The 13,915-nt window shown below is 32.6% G+C and overlaps 1 protein-coding gene and 1 long non-coding RNA gene across 4 annotated transcripts in view; one reads left to right on the top strand and one right to left on the bottom strand.

Annotated features, from left to right (window-relative positions):
• Window positions 1–387, top strand: part of LOC125650123 (uncharacterized) — a 55,014-nt gene extending 54,627 nt beyond the window's left edge. Inside the window, exon 5 of one of the 3 annotated variants that reach the window (XR_008803046.1) lies at window positions 24–387. This is a non-coding gene — a long non-coding RNA (uncharacterized LOC125650123). The remainder of the gene's footprint in view (window positions 1–23) is intronic. The other 2 variants (XR_007360894.2, XR_007360895.2) reach the window with 2 other exon arrangements.
• Window positions 388–5,852: 5,465 nt separating this feature from the next.
• LOC125650692 (cyclic AMP-dependent transcription factor ATF-3-like) lies at window positions 5,853–8,649 on the bottom strand. Its single transcript, XM_048879170.2, has 3 exons — window positions 7,733–8,649; window positions 7,504–7,611; window positions 5,853–6,454 (listed from the first exon to the last, which is right to left on the bottom strand). The coding sequence occupies exons 1-3, from the start codon at window positions 7,925–7,927 to the stop codon at window positions 6,365–6,367; spliced, it is 393 nt and encodes a 130-aa protein (XP_048735127.2). The 5' UTR covers window positions 7,928–8,649; the 3' UTR covers window positions 5,853–6,364.
• Window positions 8,650–13,915: the final 5,266 nt, after the last annotated feature.

Genomic DNA, 13,915 nt, shown 5'->3' with positions numbered 1-13,915 from the left:
ATGATGTGTTATTTTTCTGTTAGCAGGATTGTTTTCCTGTCACTTGACTGATAGTGCATTTTATCCCAAGTTTACCAATCACACGTGAGTTGTACAGCATACCAGAAATTTCCTAATTTCCTCATAACAATGAGAACAAGGAAAATATAGCAGGCACGTGACAGAGGTGCACCGGACATGTATAATCTTTGAAAATAAAGTTTACGATACTTTGTCCTTCTACTTTCATTTGTTTCTATTTTTAACGAAAAGCACTTTCTATTTTTTTAAAGAACAAACAATACATCATTAATGACTTAAAAATAGAAGTGATCGATAGTGAAGAGAGAGAGAGAGAGTGAAAGAAAGAGAGAGAGAGTGAAAGAAAGAGAGAGAGAGTGAAAGAAAGAGAGAGAGAGAGAGAGAGGTTTACTTAAAGATTATAATGATAAAAAAGAAACGACCCACTTGTGTCGTTTTTTATTAATCGTGAAACATACACAAACATTAGCAGAGGTACATGTAATGTTTTGCATAAACTGCCAAGGTAACGGTCAAAATATTCTGTTTATCTAAATATCATTATAATACCGGATTTTGATGGTCTACTAAATTAGATGTGTGATAAAAGTTTGATCACAAAATTAAATTTCTAAATTTGTGTTCATGATCCTTAGAAACAGGAGTGCAGACTGTTCAACTGCTAACGTTATAATCAAGAGAAAATCAACTTGATTTGTTCGCTTTTCATTTGGCAATATAGAAACATTTTAGTAGGAAAATCGATCGGATTTTTCTTTGCTTGTACATTTGATAGATAAGTAACACTAAAGCTTATATATATTTGTTGACACTTGTTTCATTTCATCTCCGATTTCACCGCGAAACTAGCATGAAAGCTTTTGTTGAAAACGCAAGATTTATCCCTGAAAAGGGGCAATTAAAGTACTTCCTCAGAGTGGGGACGTTTTCCCGCGCTAGCTTCGTCTGCTACATATTTAGGTTTATTTTTCTGCAGTACTAATCCGCCTAAATGTTTACAGCAAAGACTAATGAATGAAATCAACGATTGAGACATTATCAGTGGTCAATACAACAAATAATGAATATTAAATGAAGGATCAATATGTAGTTTGATCAGTTTCTTTAAAATATATTTTGAAAATATGAATTTCCAAATTTACTGAAGAATAACGAAATGTTGAAAAATTAAAATATTTCCTTTCAAATATTTATTTTTCTCTGTGTTACACTTCAAAACTTGAACGCGATCAAAAATGATTTCAGATCAATTTATTCCATGATTGTTACGTAGCATATGAAATAATATGATATGATTTATCCCAAATTAGGGTCCAAACAGGACTATATATGATTCAAATCACAACTACAATACCAGAGTGAGTTCCGGTACACAAATAATAATAGAAGACTGCTTAAATATTTTGGGTACAGTGAAATCTGACAAAGTTTGCATTGACAGGAAGTGGGTCAATTAAGAATGATGAGATGACAAGAGCCAGATTCCCATAAAATAACAAAATGGGGAGTGAGCCGTCAGTGTCGGTGATGTGCAGGTGTTTTAATCTATCAATGCTGAACATTCATATTTCAATGATAAAATATCTCTCTCGAATAGACTGCAAAATTCAAGAGAATTGAGGAAGCTTGGGTATTTGATAAATTATAAATAGTAAATATATGGTTTACTTAATTGAATTTGTTAATAAGGATAAACCAAACTTGGGAATGCAAATGCCTTTACTAATTTTTAATCATAAGTTAAAAATTAGTACTTGGCAAAGTATGGTTTTTTGACTTGTGATTATAAATTATTTAAGGACACAAACTGGACAATACACCGATTACATATAAATCCACAGGGACTATTTATAAAGTGTAACATAATGCCAATGAATCGGGATGTACAATACACAGTGAATATCATATTTATTTTATACACTGTCTGTTAACATAAAGTTTGTGAATATACACATGTCACTATAAATGAATAAACTACTATTACGACTACTATTTACAATGTACTGTATTTGAAAATAGTCATGTTTAAAAGTTATACAAAAATTCCTAAAGAATAATAATAAAATATACTTGAACTATATTTCCACATTACATGCTTTGAATGTGGATTTAAAAAGATAATTTAAAAAAGAATATGTAATTAAATATAGAATATTACCTTTTTAAATACATAATTTTTTTTGTTTTTTTTGAATACTTTTCAAGAAATTAATCTGCATTCAAGTCAGTTGGAAGAAGAATACCGATTTTGCTACACAAACTGTCAAATCAATCATATCAAACACTGTGGTGCATACCCCAAAGTGAAGCACGGTGAGGACAGTGCCATCTGATACTACAGACGGATCCCGAAAACAAAGTGGAGCCAGAACTGCTGGACGTGCTTGGTTCAATGCATTTCCTTGTTATTAGCTTTGTAAATTACAACATGACAGTTACTTACTCAATGACAAGAACGGCACATTACAAAATTATGAAATCTACATGCAGGATTGCAATCCATGTAAAAATCATGCAACGGGTGATTTGTTTGCAGTGTGCCAATTTCCATTGTGAGATAAAACTTGTAAAAAAAAAAAACCCAACCAAACAAACGCACTGCTTCATCCACAGGGGACAAAACAGAAAAAGCTTAAAATATTTTACTGAGGAGCTAGTATTCATTTCAAGTTATTTCATAAATATTTAAGATATAAATTCTATTTTTGAAAGTAAATGTATTTTCAAAACTGAAATTTATTTCTTATATTTTACTTTTATTTCTGTCGGAATTCCCGTTGAATTAGGTATATGTATATTCCATTATCACTTGCATATGGTGTTTCATTTCTCAACTGATTCGATACGCAAGAGCTTGTTCTGCGTATAGTCAGTTTTTAAATTGAGGCAAGCTACTGACAAACAAGTTGATGGTACAGATGTTCCAACAGTCTCGTTTAAAATCTGTATTTCGCAAATTCTATGGTCGTTATAACGATCTAGTTTGCCAATAAAACCTATCATTGGGTCAAATGCTGTCTGACGTGTTTCATACCGATTGTTAGACCGTTCTTAACACACTGATTTTGACTACGGATAACTCAGTTTAACTGATCAAGATATAGGGCCCACGGCGGGTGTGACCGGTCAACAGGGGATGCTTACTCCTCCTAGGCACTTGATCCCACCTCTGCTATATCCAGGGGTCCGTGTTGTCCAAGTCCTTATAGGAGTTATGAGATTGATCACTGTTCATTATCTTCGCCTTTCATACACTACAGTGTATTTTTTATCAAGATTCATACGCAAATTGTTCACAATTGCAACGCATTCATGAGGGAATGGCTATAATTAAGATTTGTAAAATATCAATGGAAATGTAAATAATGTGCATTCTCGAAAGTACTGTAAGATCTCCAATAAAAATACATAGCCTTTTGTTTGATAAGTTGATATTTTTATGGCATGGTTCGATGTGACTCAAGGGATTCTTTAGACTGGATAGCCTGCCCTTGATTCCAAACGCTGCCGCTAGGAAATACATATCTGCACAATGAAAACAAATGCCCTGTTCTGAAAGTGCGCTGCTTTTAAATTCGAATTCATATTAAAGACAACACAACTGTAACACCTTGATAATATGTAAATTGATATCAAATTGAATTCTATTGAATACAAAAAATATCAATAAATCAATCATTTCATCAGTATACTTTTTGGTGTACTAGTACATAAGTTAAGAAGGGAAAAGAAAATAATTTTGTCAATAGACTCATCAATAGATAATCATTAAAATCAATCAGATTGGTAGTAGTTCATGTTTATTCTAATGTGCCTATGTCATTTTATCCTCTACAACTTTGAAAAACTAAAATAAATAATAAATCAATGAAATCAATTATAATTCTAAAGATTTTTTTTTTTATATGCCTTTCATTTCATTAGTTGTGTAATCTTTTTTGTGTGTATTAGTACATACAGATATGAAGGGAAAAGAAAATAATTTAATCAATAAACTGATCAATAGATATTCAATAAAATCAATCAGATTGGTGGCAGTTCATGATTATTTTAAAGTGCACAATTACAAAACAACAGAAACCTATCATTTATCTGCTATGACTTTGAAAAACTAAAACCAATAACAAATCAATGAAATCAATCAAAATTTTGAATGAAAAAAACTTTGTTTTGGTTGAGGCCCAAAAAAAATTTAGAGGCCAAATTTGAGGCCAGGCCAACTTCTGAGGCCAGGTCAAAATTTGGAATGGAGCATAATTAGAGGCCAAAATTGGGACCAGGCCAATTGTGAGGCCAGGTCAGGCCAATGGGGCCAGGCCAGGCCAGGTTTTATAGTAGACCAAAAACGTATGGTCTTTGGCAATGTCTAGTATCTAAATATCCTATTCTAATTTCTGCAAAAACAGTACATTCTAAAATGTAATGGGATTTAAGATATAAATCAGTACTTATATACTGTACGTTAGAGTGTGACTAGAATAAACAAACAGGGGTGTATACTAGTATATAACTGAATTTCAAGCAATCGATAAATACAGCGAATATTCAACATGTATGAAAAACCGAAGACATCGACGAGCAGTGATTAATCTCATAATTCCTATAAAAATACAAATTTAAGAGTAGGGCAAACATATATTGTATATAAATATTAAATTGTCAACCAATTGTCCATTAACATATCCTGCGCCAACTCTAATGGAATCTTTCAGTTCCTTGTGTCATTTAATCATTGCAGATAGAAGAATATTCCAACACGCCAAAAAAAAAATCACATTCGTAATTGTTTGTTTTATACATTTCATTAGTTAATAATTGTTATCCTGAGTAATTAGTTAGATATATATATATATATATATATATATATATATATATCATTCATTGGTTAGATAAATACAAACATTTAGCAGAAAATGCCCACCGTATCGTCAATACTGGATATAAAATTCCCCATTTCCACATAAATATTATGTGATATCAAGTGCCATTACATGTCCAGAATAAACACACATTTACGTTTTTAAAACATCAAGGAAATGAATTTTTATTTTGTAAAAATACATTGGAATTTACAATAATTTATTTTTATATGGTTTCAATAGTAAGTTCTTACAAGTAGTAAAAACTTTGCTAATTACATAAAATAAATATCTGAACTTACCAGAATAGTCGTCGTTTGTTCTACACTGTATATAATTTACACAGATGAATGATTATGGATTCGCCAGGTGTTTTCATTCTGCGTGGAAACATGCGTGGATATCGGACTACCCTCGGTACTGATGTACGGGTTTACAGGAACAAGACTGGTTGATTAAATACAAGGCTTTGTAAAATGGATTTCATGGTCAAATCATCTTTTATAATAAACCTGTGGGACATGATCTACTCGCTACATAATCAGTATGTATCAACATGTTATAATCCAATACGTGTATCAGAGTTCTGAACATGAAATACAAGAAGAACTGCGAGTATGATTTATCATTAATATTATTAAAATTTTGAGTCGGTCGTTTACGTGCATATTTATGTAATTTGACGTTTTTCAAAATGTAATTTTGCTAATCTTTACAGTGCACTGTATTTACCCGTGAAATATTCATTTAATAAAACAATGTAGATATCTCTCGTTGCAGGGAAAGTTTAAGAACTTTACACAAAATTGACTTAAATATTCAAAGAAATTTCATCATCATAAAATGTTAATATTAAATACAAATTACAAGTTGGGGATTATTTAGTTGATAAAAAGTGTTATCAATGTTGTCAGGAAGGAAGAAAACGATTCACATGTCACACTGTCGACACACGTAACTTGAACAGTCACACCTTGTAAATCTTGGTTTATTACAGTAAATTCATAATTTATATACAAGAAAAAAATCATAACAATATCGTTTTTATTCATCATAGGGGGCTTGTCACAAAATGATGACAGCACAACTATTGATAAAATTAATTTCAACATGTAAATGGCGTCACATGCACAAAACTACCTGGTTATACAACTTAAAAACCGGACAGCCATTGCTACACATGACAAGTCACGCAGTCACTGTCACATACTTGAGCTCTTTCTCAACCATAATCACGATAACTCACTTGACATACACTTCAGATGTAAATATATATATGGAATGTCCACGAACAGATCCAGTAATGATGAATGTTGTAACAAAGGTAACTTGGTCGGAATCAGACACAGAAAGTCTTCTGTAGTTTGTATACATAAAGTTGCAAAAAACTCGAAATATCAGTATTATAGAAAAAAAATTGTCAATGAAATGAACACATCCTAGGGACACAAACTGTGTTTCAATGAATCATCTGTCTATTAATCCTAATGCATGTGAAATTTTGCCTTCATTGCTTCCATTTGTTGAATTTTTGCTCTTAAATCCTCGTTCTTTTTCTGCAAGTCTTTCACAGTCTAAAATAAAGAAATAGAGTTTGTGATATTTTTAGACTAAAAGAAAGACATTAAGATATTTAATCAATTAATGACGGTAAATACTTTAGACAGTTTTAAATTGAATGATATTTTGAATTCTTGAATTTATTAAAATGAAATGTGATATAATAGGTATCATTAACTGACTATTTTTTAATTAAACAGTCATTATATCAAAATGAAAAAACAAATAATAAAAGGTACATGTAAATAGAATATAATAATATCAAAATCATGATAATTTTAAAGACTGACTATTCTGATGTTTAATGTACATATAAAATATTTTTGAATTCTGATTCAAAATCAATTTTACAACAACAACAAAAAAAAAAAAAATAATAATAATAAAGAAGTAAAGAAAGAAAAAACTCTAAACACTTTGTTGAAATATTTCGACCGTGTTAGCGGTCTTCTTCAAAATAAAAATAAATAAATAAATATAATAAAAAAATAAAATTATATTAGAATGATTATGCATAGAATTATTATTTTAAATTATTTCAAAGCCAAATATATACATTTTAAACTATGTAATTCAAGGACAAAATAAAATAAATTATAAATATGAATTAATAATATTTGTAATAACATTACCATTGAAGATAATGTTAAACATTCGAAAGTATAACGATTCGCTATGTTTTCATAAAATTCGTTTTCACACAAGTTTCTGATATTGCAATTTTGATTTAGATAAAACATTGTGTATTTTTTCAATATCAATTTTGATACAAAGGGTACATGTAATGTATATCAATATCATTGGCGAGACTTGCATTTAGTTCTTTATTTTCAAGAACAAACTCGTACCTGATGTTTTAAATGATTTATTCCTTCTATTCATATTTACACATAGTGCCGATTTTTATTTCCAGTTGAAAAGTAATTAAGTGTTTTATCGAAAAATTAAATTTATTAAAACAGCCATTTATTTTATTACTGACAAAATTATTAATAAATTCAAAATTCGAGCGTGTCCATTTCCAAGTTACAAGAACATGATTGTATTGTGTATAATTAGCCACCTGATGAAGTTGTGCTTTTTCTTTCTTCTCTTTCTCTCTGAATTTCCTGGCCGCAGTTTTATTCTGCTCCTTTCTCTTTTCCATTCGCTCTGATTCCTCCTTAGTTACCTAAAATTCACCCAAATAGTTTTCTTTTTATAATTGCCTACTTTAAAATAAAAAAAATGTAATCGTTTGACGATAGTCCAAAAGTTTGATTTTATGTTAGGAGAATGAAATCTCAGCATACCTCCGCACGCCGTTTCCTGGGAGGTGATGACATCCGCAGATCTATTTCATCTTGTCCTCGCTCTAGCCGTCTACACTGGATTTTACACTGCAATTCGACTTTTAGAAATGGCATAATGTTTCCCGACTTATTGGCTTCCAGGGAAGCATTTTGTAAGACTTCGTCTTTAATGATCGCAAGGTTGTCTTCCGCCATGCTGTTCACATCAGACTGAGGAAGAGCGCGAACACCAGCCAATTGTTTTCCTGTGTTTCAGCTCTACGTAATATCCGGTCTATATGAATTTAAATATAATGCTTACTTTTTTTATCGAGAAGATTCTGATGGTAACATTCTGTTCGAATTTGACTTGTATATATGTATACCTATCGCTCGTTTTCTGAGAAGGGATAAATATATTCGTCAAAACCGAAAGTAGCACGATAAATTAGTAAACTGGCAGATTGCCTTGCAAGTAAATAAAACGTCGATGAACTTTAAAACTTGCATCTTATATGGTACTGACTGCATGTAAAAAAGCGAGACTGAAACACACAGTCAGTACTCGTAGCGTCCCAATAGTATTTGTAAATTCCACTTCAACACCAGCTGTATACCGGACGAACTGGCAAGTTTGGGGAACAATAAAAATTCTCCTGTCTATGTATCCAGATATGTCCTTACTCATACATATTTCTCCTCGAACAGTTTTCATTGCTCTATATACACAACATGGAGTACGCATTACTTAGGTCAATAGCTATCTAGGTGGCTATTTCATCACCTTAAATGATTTTACGTTTACATTTTGTATATTGTAAATAAAAAAAAACTTAACAAGGAAAGTAAAGTTTTCTGAATTTTAAAATACTTTAAGATTAATATTTAGAATAATTAAATTAATATCGTCATGCTGCTGATTACAAATCGATTATTGTGGTTCAGTATAATTTGACTTTTCCGTGGTTTGTTGGTGAACCTCACAAGGCCAAGAAAGCAGGATATAGTGTGAGTATTCATAATGTGTGTGTGACTATAATTAACATTCTATTTTAAGAAAATTTAACATTTATGTACTATCATTAAGTTATAAATATGACTTAATGTTGTTTATTTATAAATACACACAATACATATAATTATATGTTTTCTACGCCACGCAATCAATGCTGTTTAACTTTTTAAATAGTATTTCTTGATTTTTGATAATAGTGTGTTTATGTAAAGATTTGCATGTTCTTTGGGTTTAGAAGCTCGCCTGAGCCATAAGTTCAAGTAGGGTTTTCTTAATAAAAACTAGTCCATCGTCTGGCGTTGGTCTAGCTTTTTATATTTTTATATATTCTCTTCTTCGCCAGAACCACTGGGTCATTTTTAAATAAATTCACACAAAACATCACTTTGATGTGGGGACTCAAGTTTAATTAATTCATATTCATTGTAATATAACACTTACAATGGGATTGGATACAAGTTCTTAAAAACTTGAAACGTCTTCTTCTCATTCATAATCTTGAGATTCAAGTATGTTATATCTCCTTCTAAAAGCATATCACAGTGAAAATTAGGTGGGGCGTTTCAAAACTCTTCTCAAACACCCTTTATATCAGAAATGCCTAAACTTGAAAATTAATAGAAATTCAAGTTTGAGCAAATCATGATCCCTAAAGCCAGGGAGGGGCCAACTCTGGACTTTGTAAAGAATTCATACAAAAACTTATCCTGGGAAGCTCAAGGCTAACATAAGTGTAGATTCATATATGTTCGAACACGATCTACGGTGCCAGGCCAAGATCTATTAATTAAACGTGTACATTCCAATATAGAACCGTAGATATAAATTTCGGGGAGCGGATATAATAGGGTGTCAAAAGTTTACATATGAATATATTGGATCGGATAATTCTGAAGAACCACGGATCAACTATTTGTCAAATTAACATGAAAGCATCTTCATTATGTTGCTCCTTTATATATATATATATATATATATATATATATATATATATATAAGCACAAACAAACAATTATAACACCCAACCTTACGTTTACCCCTAGGATCTAAACGATACATGTGATAATTAATTAATTAATATATAGAGCACTAAATAATCACAACTAGGTACTGAAAATTTTCGCCCCAGCCCGGGGTCGAACCAGCGACGTACGGCACCCACCGCCTAGTGTCTAGGACAAGTAAGCATCTCCTGTCGACCGGTCAAACCCGCCGTGAGCCCTAAATCTTGATCAGGTAAACAGAGTTATCCGTAGTAAAAATCAACGTGCCAAAAACGGCCTAACAATCGGTATGAAACAGGCCAGACAGCATTTGACCCAATGATTGGTTGTATTGACAAACTAGATTGTTATAACGACCATAGAATTTGCAAAATGCGGACTTGAGACGAGACTGTTGAAACCCCTGTACCATCAACTTGTTTGTCAGTAGCCTGCCTCGATATAAAAACTGACCATACGCAGAACAAGCGCTTGCTTATCGATTCATTTAAGATATATGTACACCATCTGCGGGTGATAAATATGGGAAGTTAACGATGAAGAAGCTAAAATCATCCCGTTTATCATAAAGTTGAGTTGTTAGTTTGCCGTTAATATCTATGTTCAATAAAATATGTATGAAGCAGAAGTGGACGACTCTGTGGTGTCTTTTTTCAAGTTCACAGGGATATATCGAATTGACATATGAATGAACATTATTGGTGTTAATAGATAATACGTCGTCAATATATCTAAATGTCGCACTGAAGGCCAATGCATGATATTGTTTCTTCTCACGTAGAAGTTTTTCAATAAATTCTGCTTCATAAAAATATAAAAACAGGTCAGCTAACAAAGGATCACAAATCGTGCCCATAGGAATTCCAAAAGACTGTTGGAAGACCTGATTACCAAAGACTACGAATATATTGTCAATGAGGAACTCCAGCATATTTTTAATTCTAACTTCAGAGTACTTGTGCGTGGAATCAGTGTGGTGTTTAACAAAATATTTTTTTGATGACTGGTCACTAAATATAAATATTTGGGTTTATATTCGATTCGGAAAGCATGCTTAGCGCATGATAGATTTTAATCAAGGCAGGTTGTGACAAAAATGTTGATGTTACAGGAGTTTTAACAGTTTAGCTTAAAGGCAGCATTTCGCAAATCATATGGTGTTATGGTGATGAACAAGTGGAGATAACGAAAAGTGATTTATCTCATAAATCTTATGTAAGATACAAAAAAAACAACAACAACAAAACAACAACAACAACAACAACAAAATACACTGGCCCTGGACACAGCAGAGGTGGGGTTAGGTAAATAGTAATGATTTAATTTGCAAATACATCCTATCATTAGGTCAAATGCTGTTTGGCGTGTTTCATATCAATTATTAGGTCCTTCTTTACACACTGATTTTGACTACGAATTACTCCTTTTACCTGATCAAGATTTAGGGCTCACGTCGGGTGTAACCGATCAACTGGGAATACTTACTCCTCCAAAGCACCTACTCACACCTCTGATGTATCCAGGGGTCTGTGCTTTCCTTATTTTCAATTATAAATTCTTTATGAGAACTATGAAATTCATCATAGTTCGTCATCTTTACCTTTTCGTCATGACCATCGAACCTACCTCACAATCAGTATTCTCATGTATTGTAAGATTAAAATTTGTTCAAACAATGATTGTACGATATGATATATAAGATCAGGGTTTTCTTCACAGGATTTAGAAGGGTATAAAATACAAGCATCCCAGTCAACAAAGATTCAGTATTGTTAAAAGCATGACCCCATGATGCAACGCCTTGGCCATAGAGGATTAAAGTTTTTATGGGAATATATCCATAGGGTAAAATTGTACAATCCATATTGAAGATCCTCATGTGGTGTAGACTTGGGTTTTAAACTCTTAGTGTTCTAAATTTCGAGAATTTATATAATACTCAAGTGAGTGTTAAAGGTCTCTTGTTTTAAAGTGTACTGCACTTTGGTTCTTACGAAATAGAGTGATTACCTTGTTTTCTTCTATTGACGCTTGTTGGAAGCTATGATCTTCTTCCTCTAGTGTCTGTAAATTCTGGGTAAAGTTTTCGGGCTAATTAAAAAGAAACATAACATTTTTCACATAAAATATTTTAATTTCAGCGGTATCGGGCACTGGAACAACAGAGGATGGTAACAGAATTTCGGAATGGTAGAGTATAGTGTGACTATCAAAAATGTTTTTAAAAAGATAAAATTCTTAAAAATCATGCTTCAGTTTTAATATCCCAGTCAATGGGACGAATGAATGTGATTTACCGTCCCTATACTGAATTCCTCAACTTACCAAAACCCTTACAAACAAAGATACATTGTTGGATCAAGTAAATGTTCTACCAATCCCCTATTTTTTTTCCTCACGCAAATATTAAGAACGGTAAAGGAGAAACTTCAAACGAAACGTTGTGCCATAACATTTGCTAGAAGTGGTGTGAATCAAATTTCTAAAAAAAAATCTTTTAGTAAATTTGAAATCTTAAAACTTTTCTCAAATCAACAACATCAAAATGTATGGCTTTTCAGCACTTTACACGACCATTCCTCATGATGAATTAAATACTAGAATTGTTGACATCATAGACAGTTGCATGGAAAACGGAAATATTCATAGCTAGTGATGTCATTCAAAAATTACTTTCTTAAAATTGATAATATATTCGTAGTCTTTGGTGATCAGGTTTTCCAACAATCTTTAGGAATTCCCATGGGCAAAAATGTGATCTGACCTGTTTTTATATTCTTATGAGGCAGAGTTTATTTAAAATCTACATGAGAAGAAAAATTCTCTTGCTGTGACCTTCAACTCGACATTTAGATATATCGACGACGATTTATCTATTAACAAAAATCATTGTCATTCATATGTTGATTCGATATATCCCTGTGATTTCGAAATAAAAGTCACCACAGAGTCCTCTACATCTGCTTCGTACTTAGATATTGTATTGAACATAGATGTTAATAGCAAACTAACAACTTAACTTTATGACAAACGGAATGACTTCAACTTTTTCATGGTCAACTTCCCATGTTTATGTAGCAATATTCCATTATCACCTCCATATGTTGTTTATGTCTCTCAACTGATTCAATACGCAATAGTTTGTTCTGTGTATGATCAGCTTTTAAATCGAGGCAGGCTATAGGCAAATAAGCTGATGTTACAGGGGTTTCAACAGTCTCGTTTAAAGTCAGCATTTCGCAAATTCTATGGTCCTTATAACGATCTAATTTTCCAATACAACCTATCATTGTGTCAAATGCTGTCTGACATGATTTATACCAATTGTCAGGCTGTTCTTTAGACACCGGATTGCACTATGGATTGCTCCGTTTACCTGATCAAGATAAAAGAGTTCACAGCGGATGTGACCGGTCGACAGGGAAACTTGCTCCTCGTAGGCACCTGATCCTACCTCTGGTATATCCATGGCTTGTGTTTGCCCAACACTTAATTTTATATTCCTCATACGAGTTTTGTGAACGACCTTCACCTTTTCATGAAAGGTGAAGATAACAAACAGTGATCAATCTCAGAACTCCTATAAGCAATACAAAATAGATAGTTGGGCAAACCTGGACACACCAGAGGTGGGATCAGGTGCCTAGGAGGAGTAAGCATCTCCTGTCGACTGGTCACACCCGCCGTGAGCCCTATATCCTGATCAGGTAAACGGAGCTATCCGTAGTCAAAATCAGTGTGCCAAGAACGGCCTAACAATCGATATGAAACACGTCATACAGCATTTGACCCAATGATAGGTTGTATTGACGAACTAGATCGTTATAACGACCATAAAATTTGCGAAATGCTGACTTCAATCGAGACTGTTGAAACCCCATTACCATCAACTTGTATGTCAGTAGCTTGCCTTGATTTAAAAACCTGACTATTTGCAGAACAAACTCTTGCGTATTGAATCAATTGAGAGATATAAACACCATATGCAGGTGATAATGGAATATTGCTATATAAATATGGGAAGTTGACGATGGAGAAGCTGAAATCATCCCGTTTGTCTTACAGTTGAGTTGTCAGTTTGCCGTTAATGTCTACTTTCAATAAAATATCTCTAAGTATGAAGCAGAAGTGGACGACTCTGTGGTTTCTTTTATTTCGAGCTCACAGGGATATATCGAATTGACA

Source organism: Ostrea edulis, chromosome 5, assembly GCF_947568905.1.
Source record: "Ostrea edulis chromosome 5, xbOstEdul1.1, whole genome shotgun sequence".
Classification (NCBI taxonomy): domain Eukaryota; kingdom Metazoa; phylum Mollusca; class Bivalvia; order Ostreida; family Ostreidae; genus Ostrea; species Ostrea edulis.
The sequence above is the reverse complement of the archived record's forward strand: the minus strand, read 5'-3'. Positions and strand labels throughout refer to the sequence as shown.

What these genes read in the sequence shown, in the direction of transcription:
- LOC125650692 (XM_048879170.2), bottom strand. Translation starts at nt 7,927, where the DNA reads ATGGCGGAAGACAACCTTGCGATCATTAAAGACGAAGTCTTACAAAAT. An exon ending in CCAGGAAACGGCGTGCGGAG is followed by an intron (nt 7,612 to 7,732) that starts GTATGCTGAGAT and finishes GGTGAATTTTAG; the next exon opens with GTAACTAAGGAGGAATCAGA. An exon ending in AAAAAGCACAACTTCATCAG is followed by an intron (nt 6,455 to 7,503) that starts GTGGCTAATTAT and finishes TCTTTATTTTAG; the next exon opens with ACTGTGAAAGACTTGCAGAA.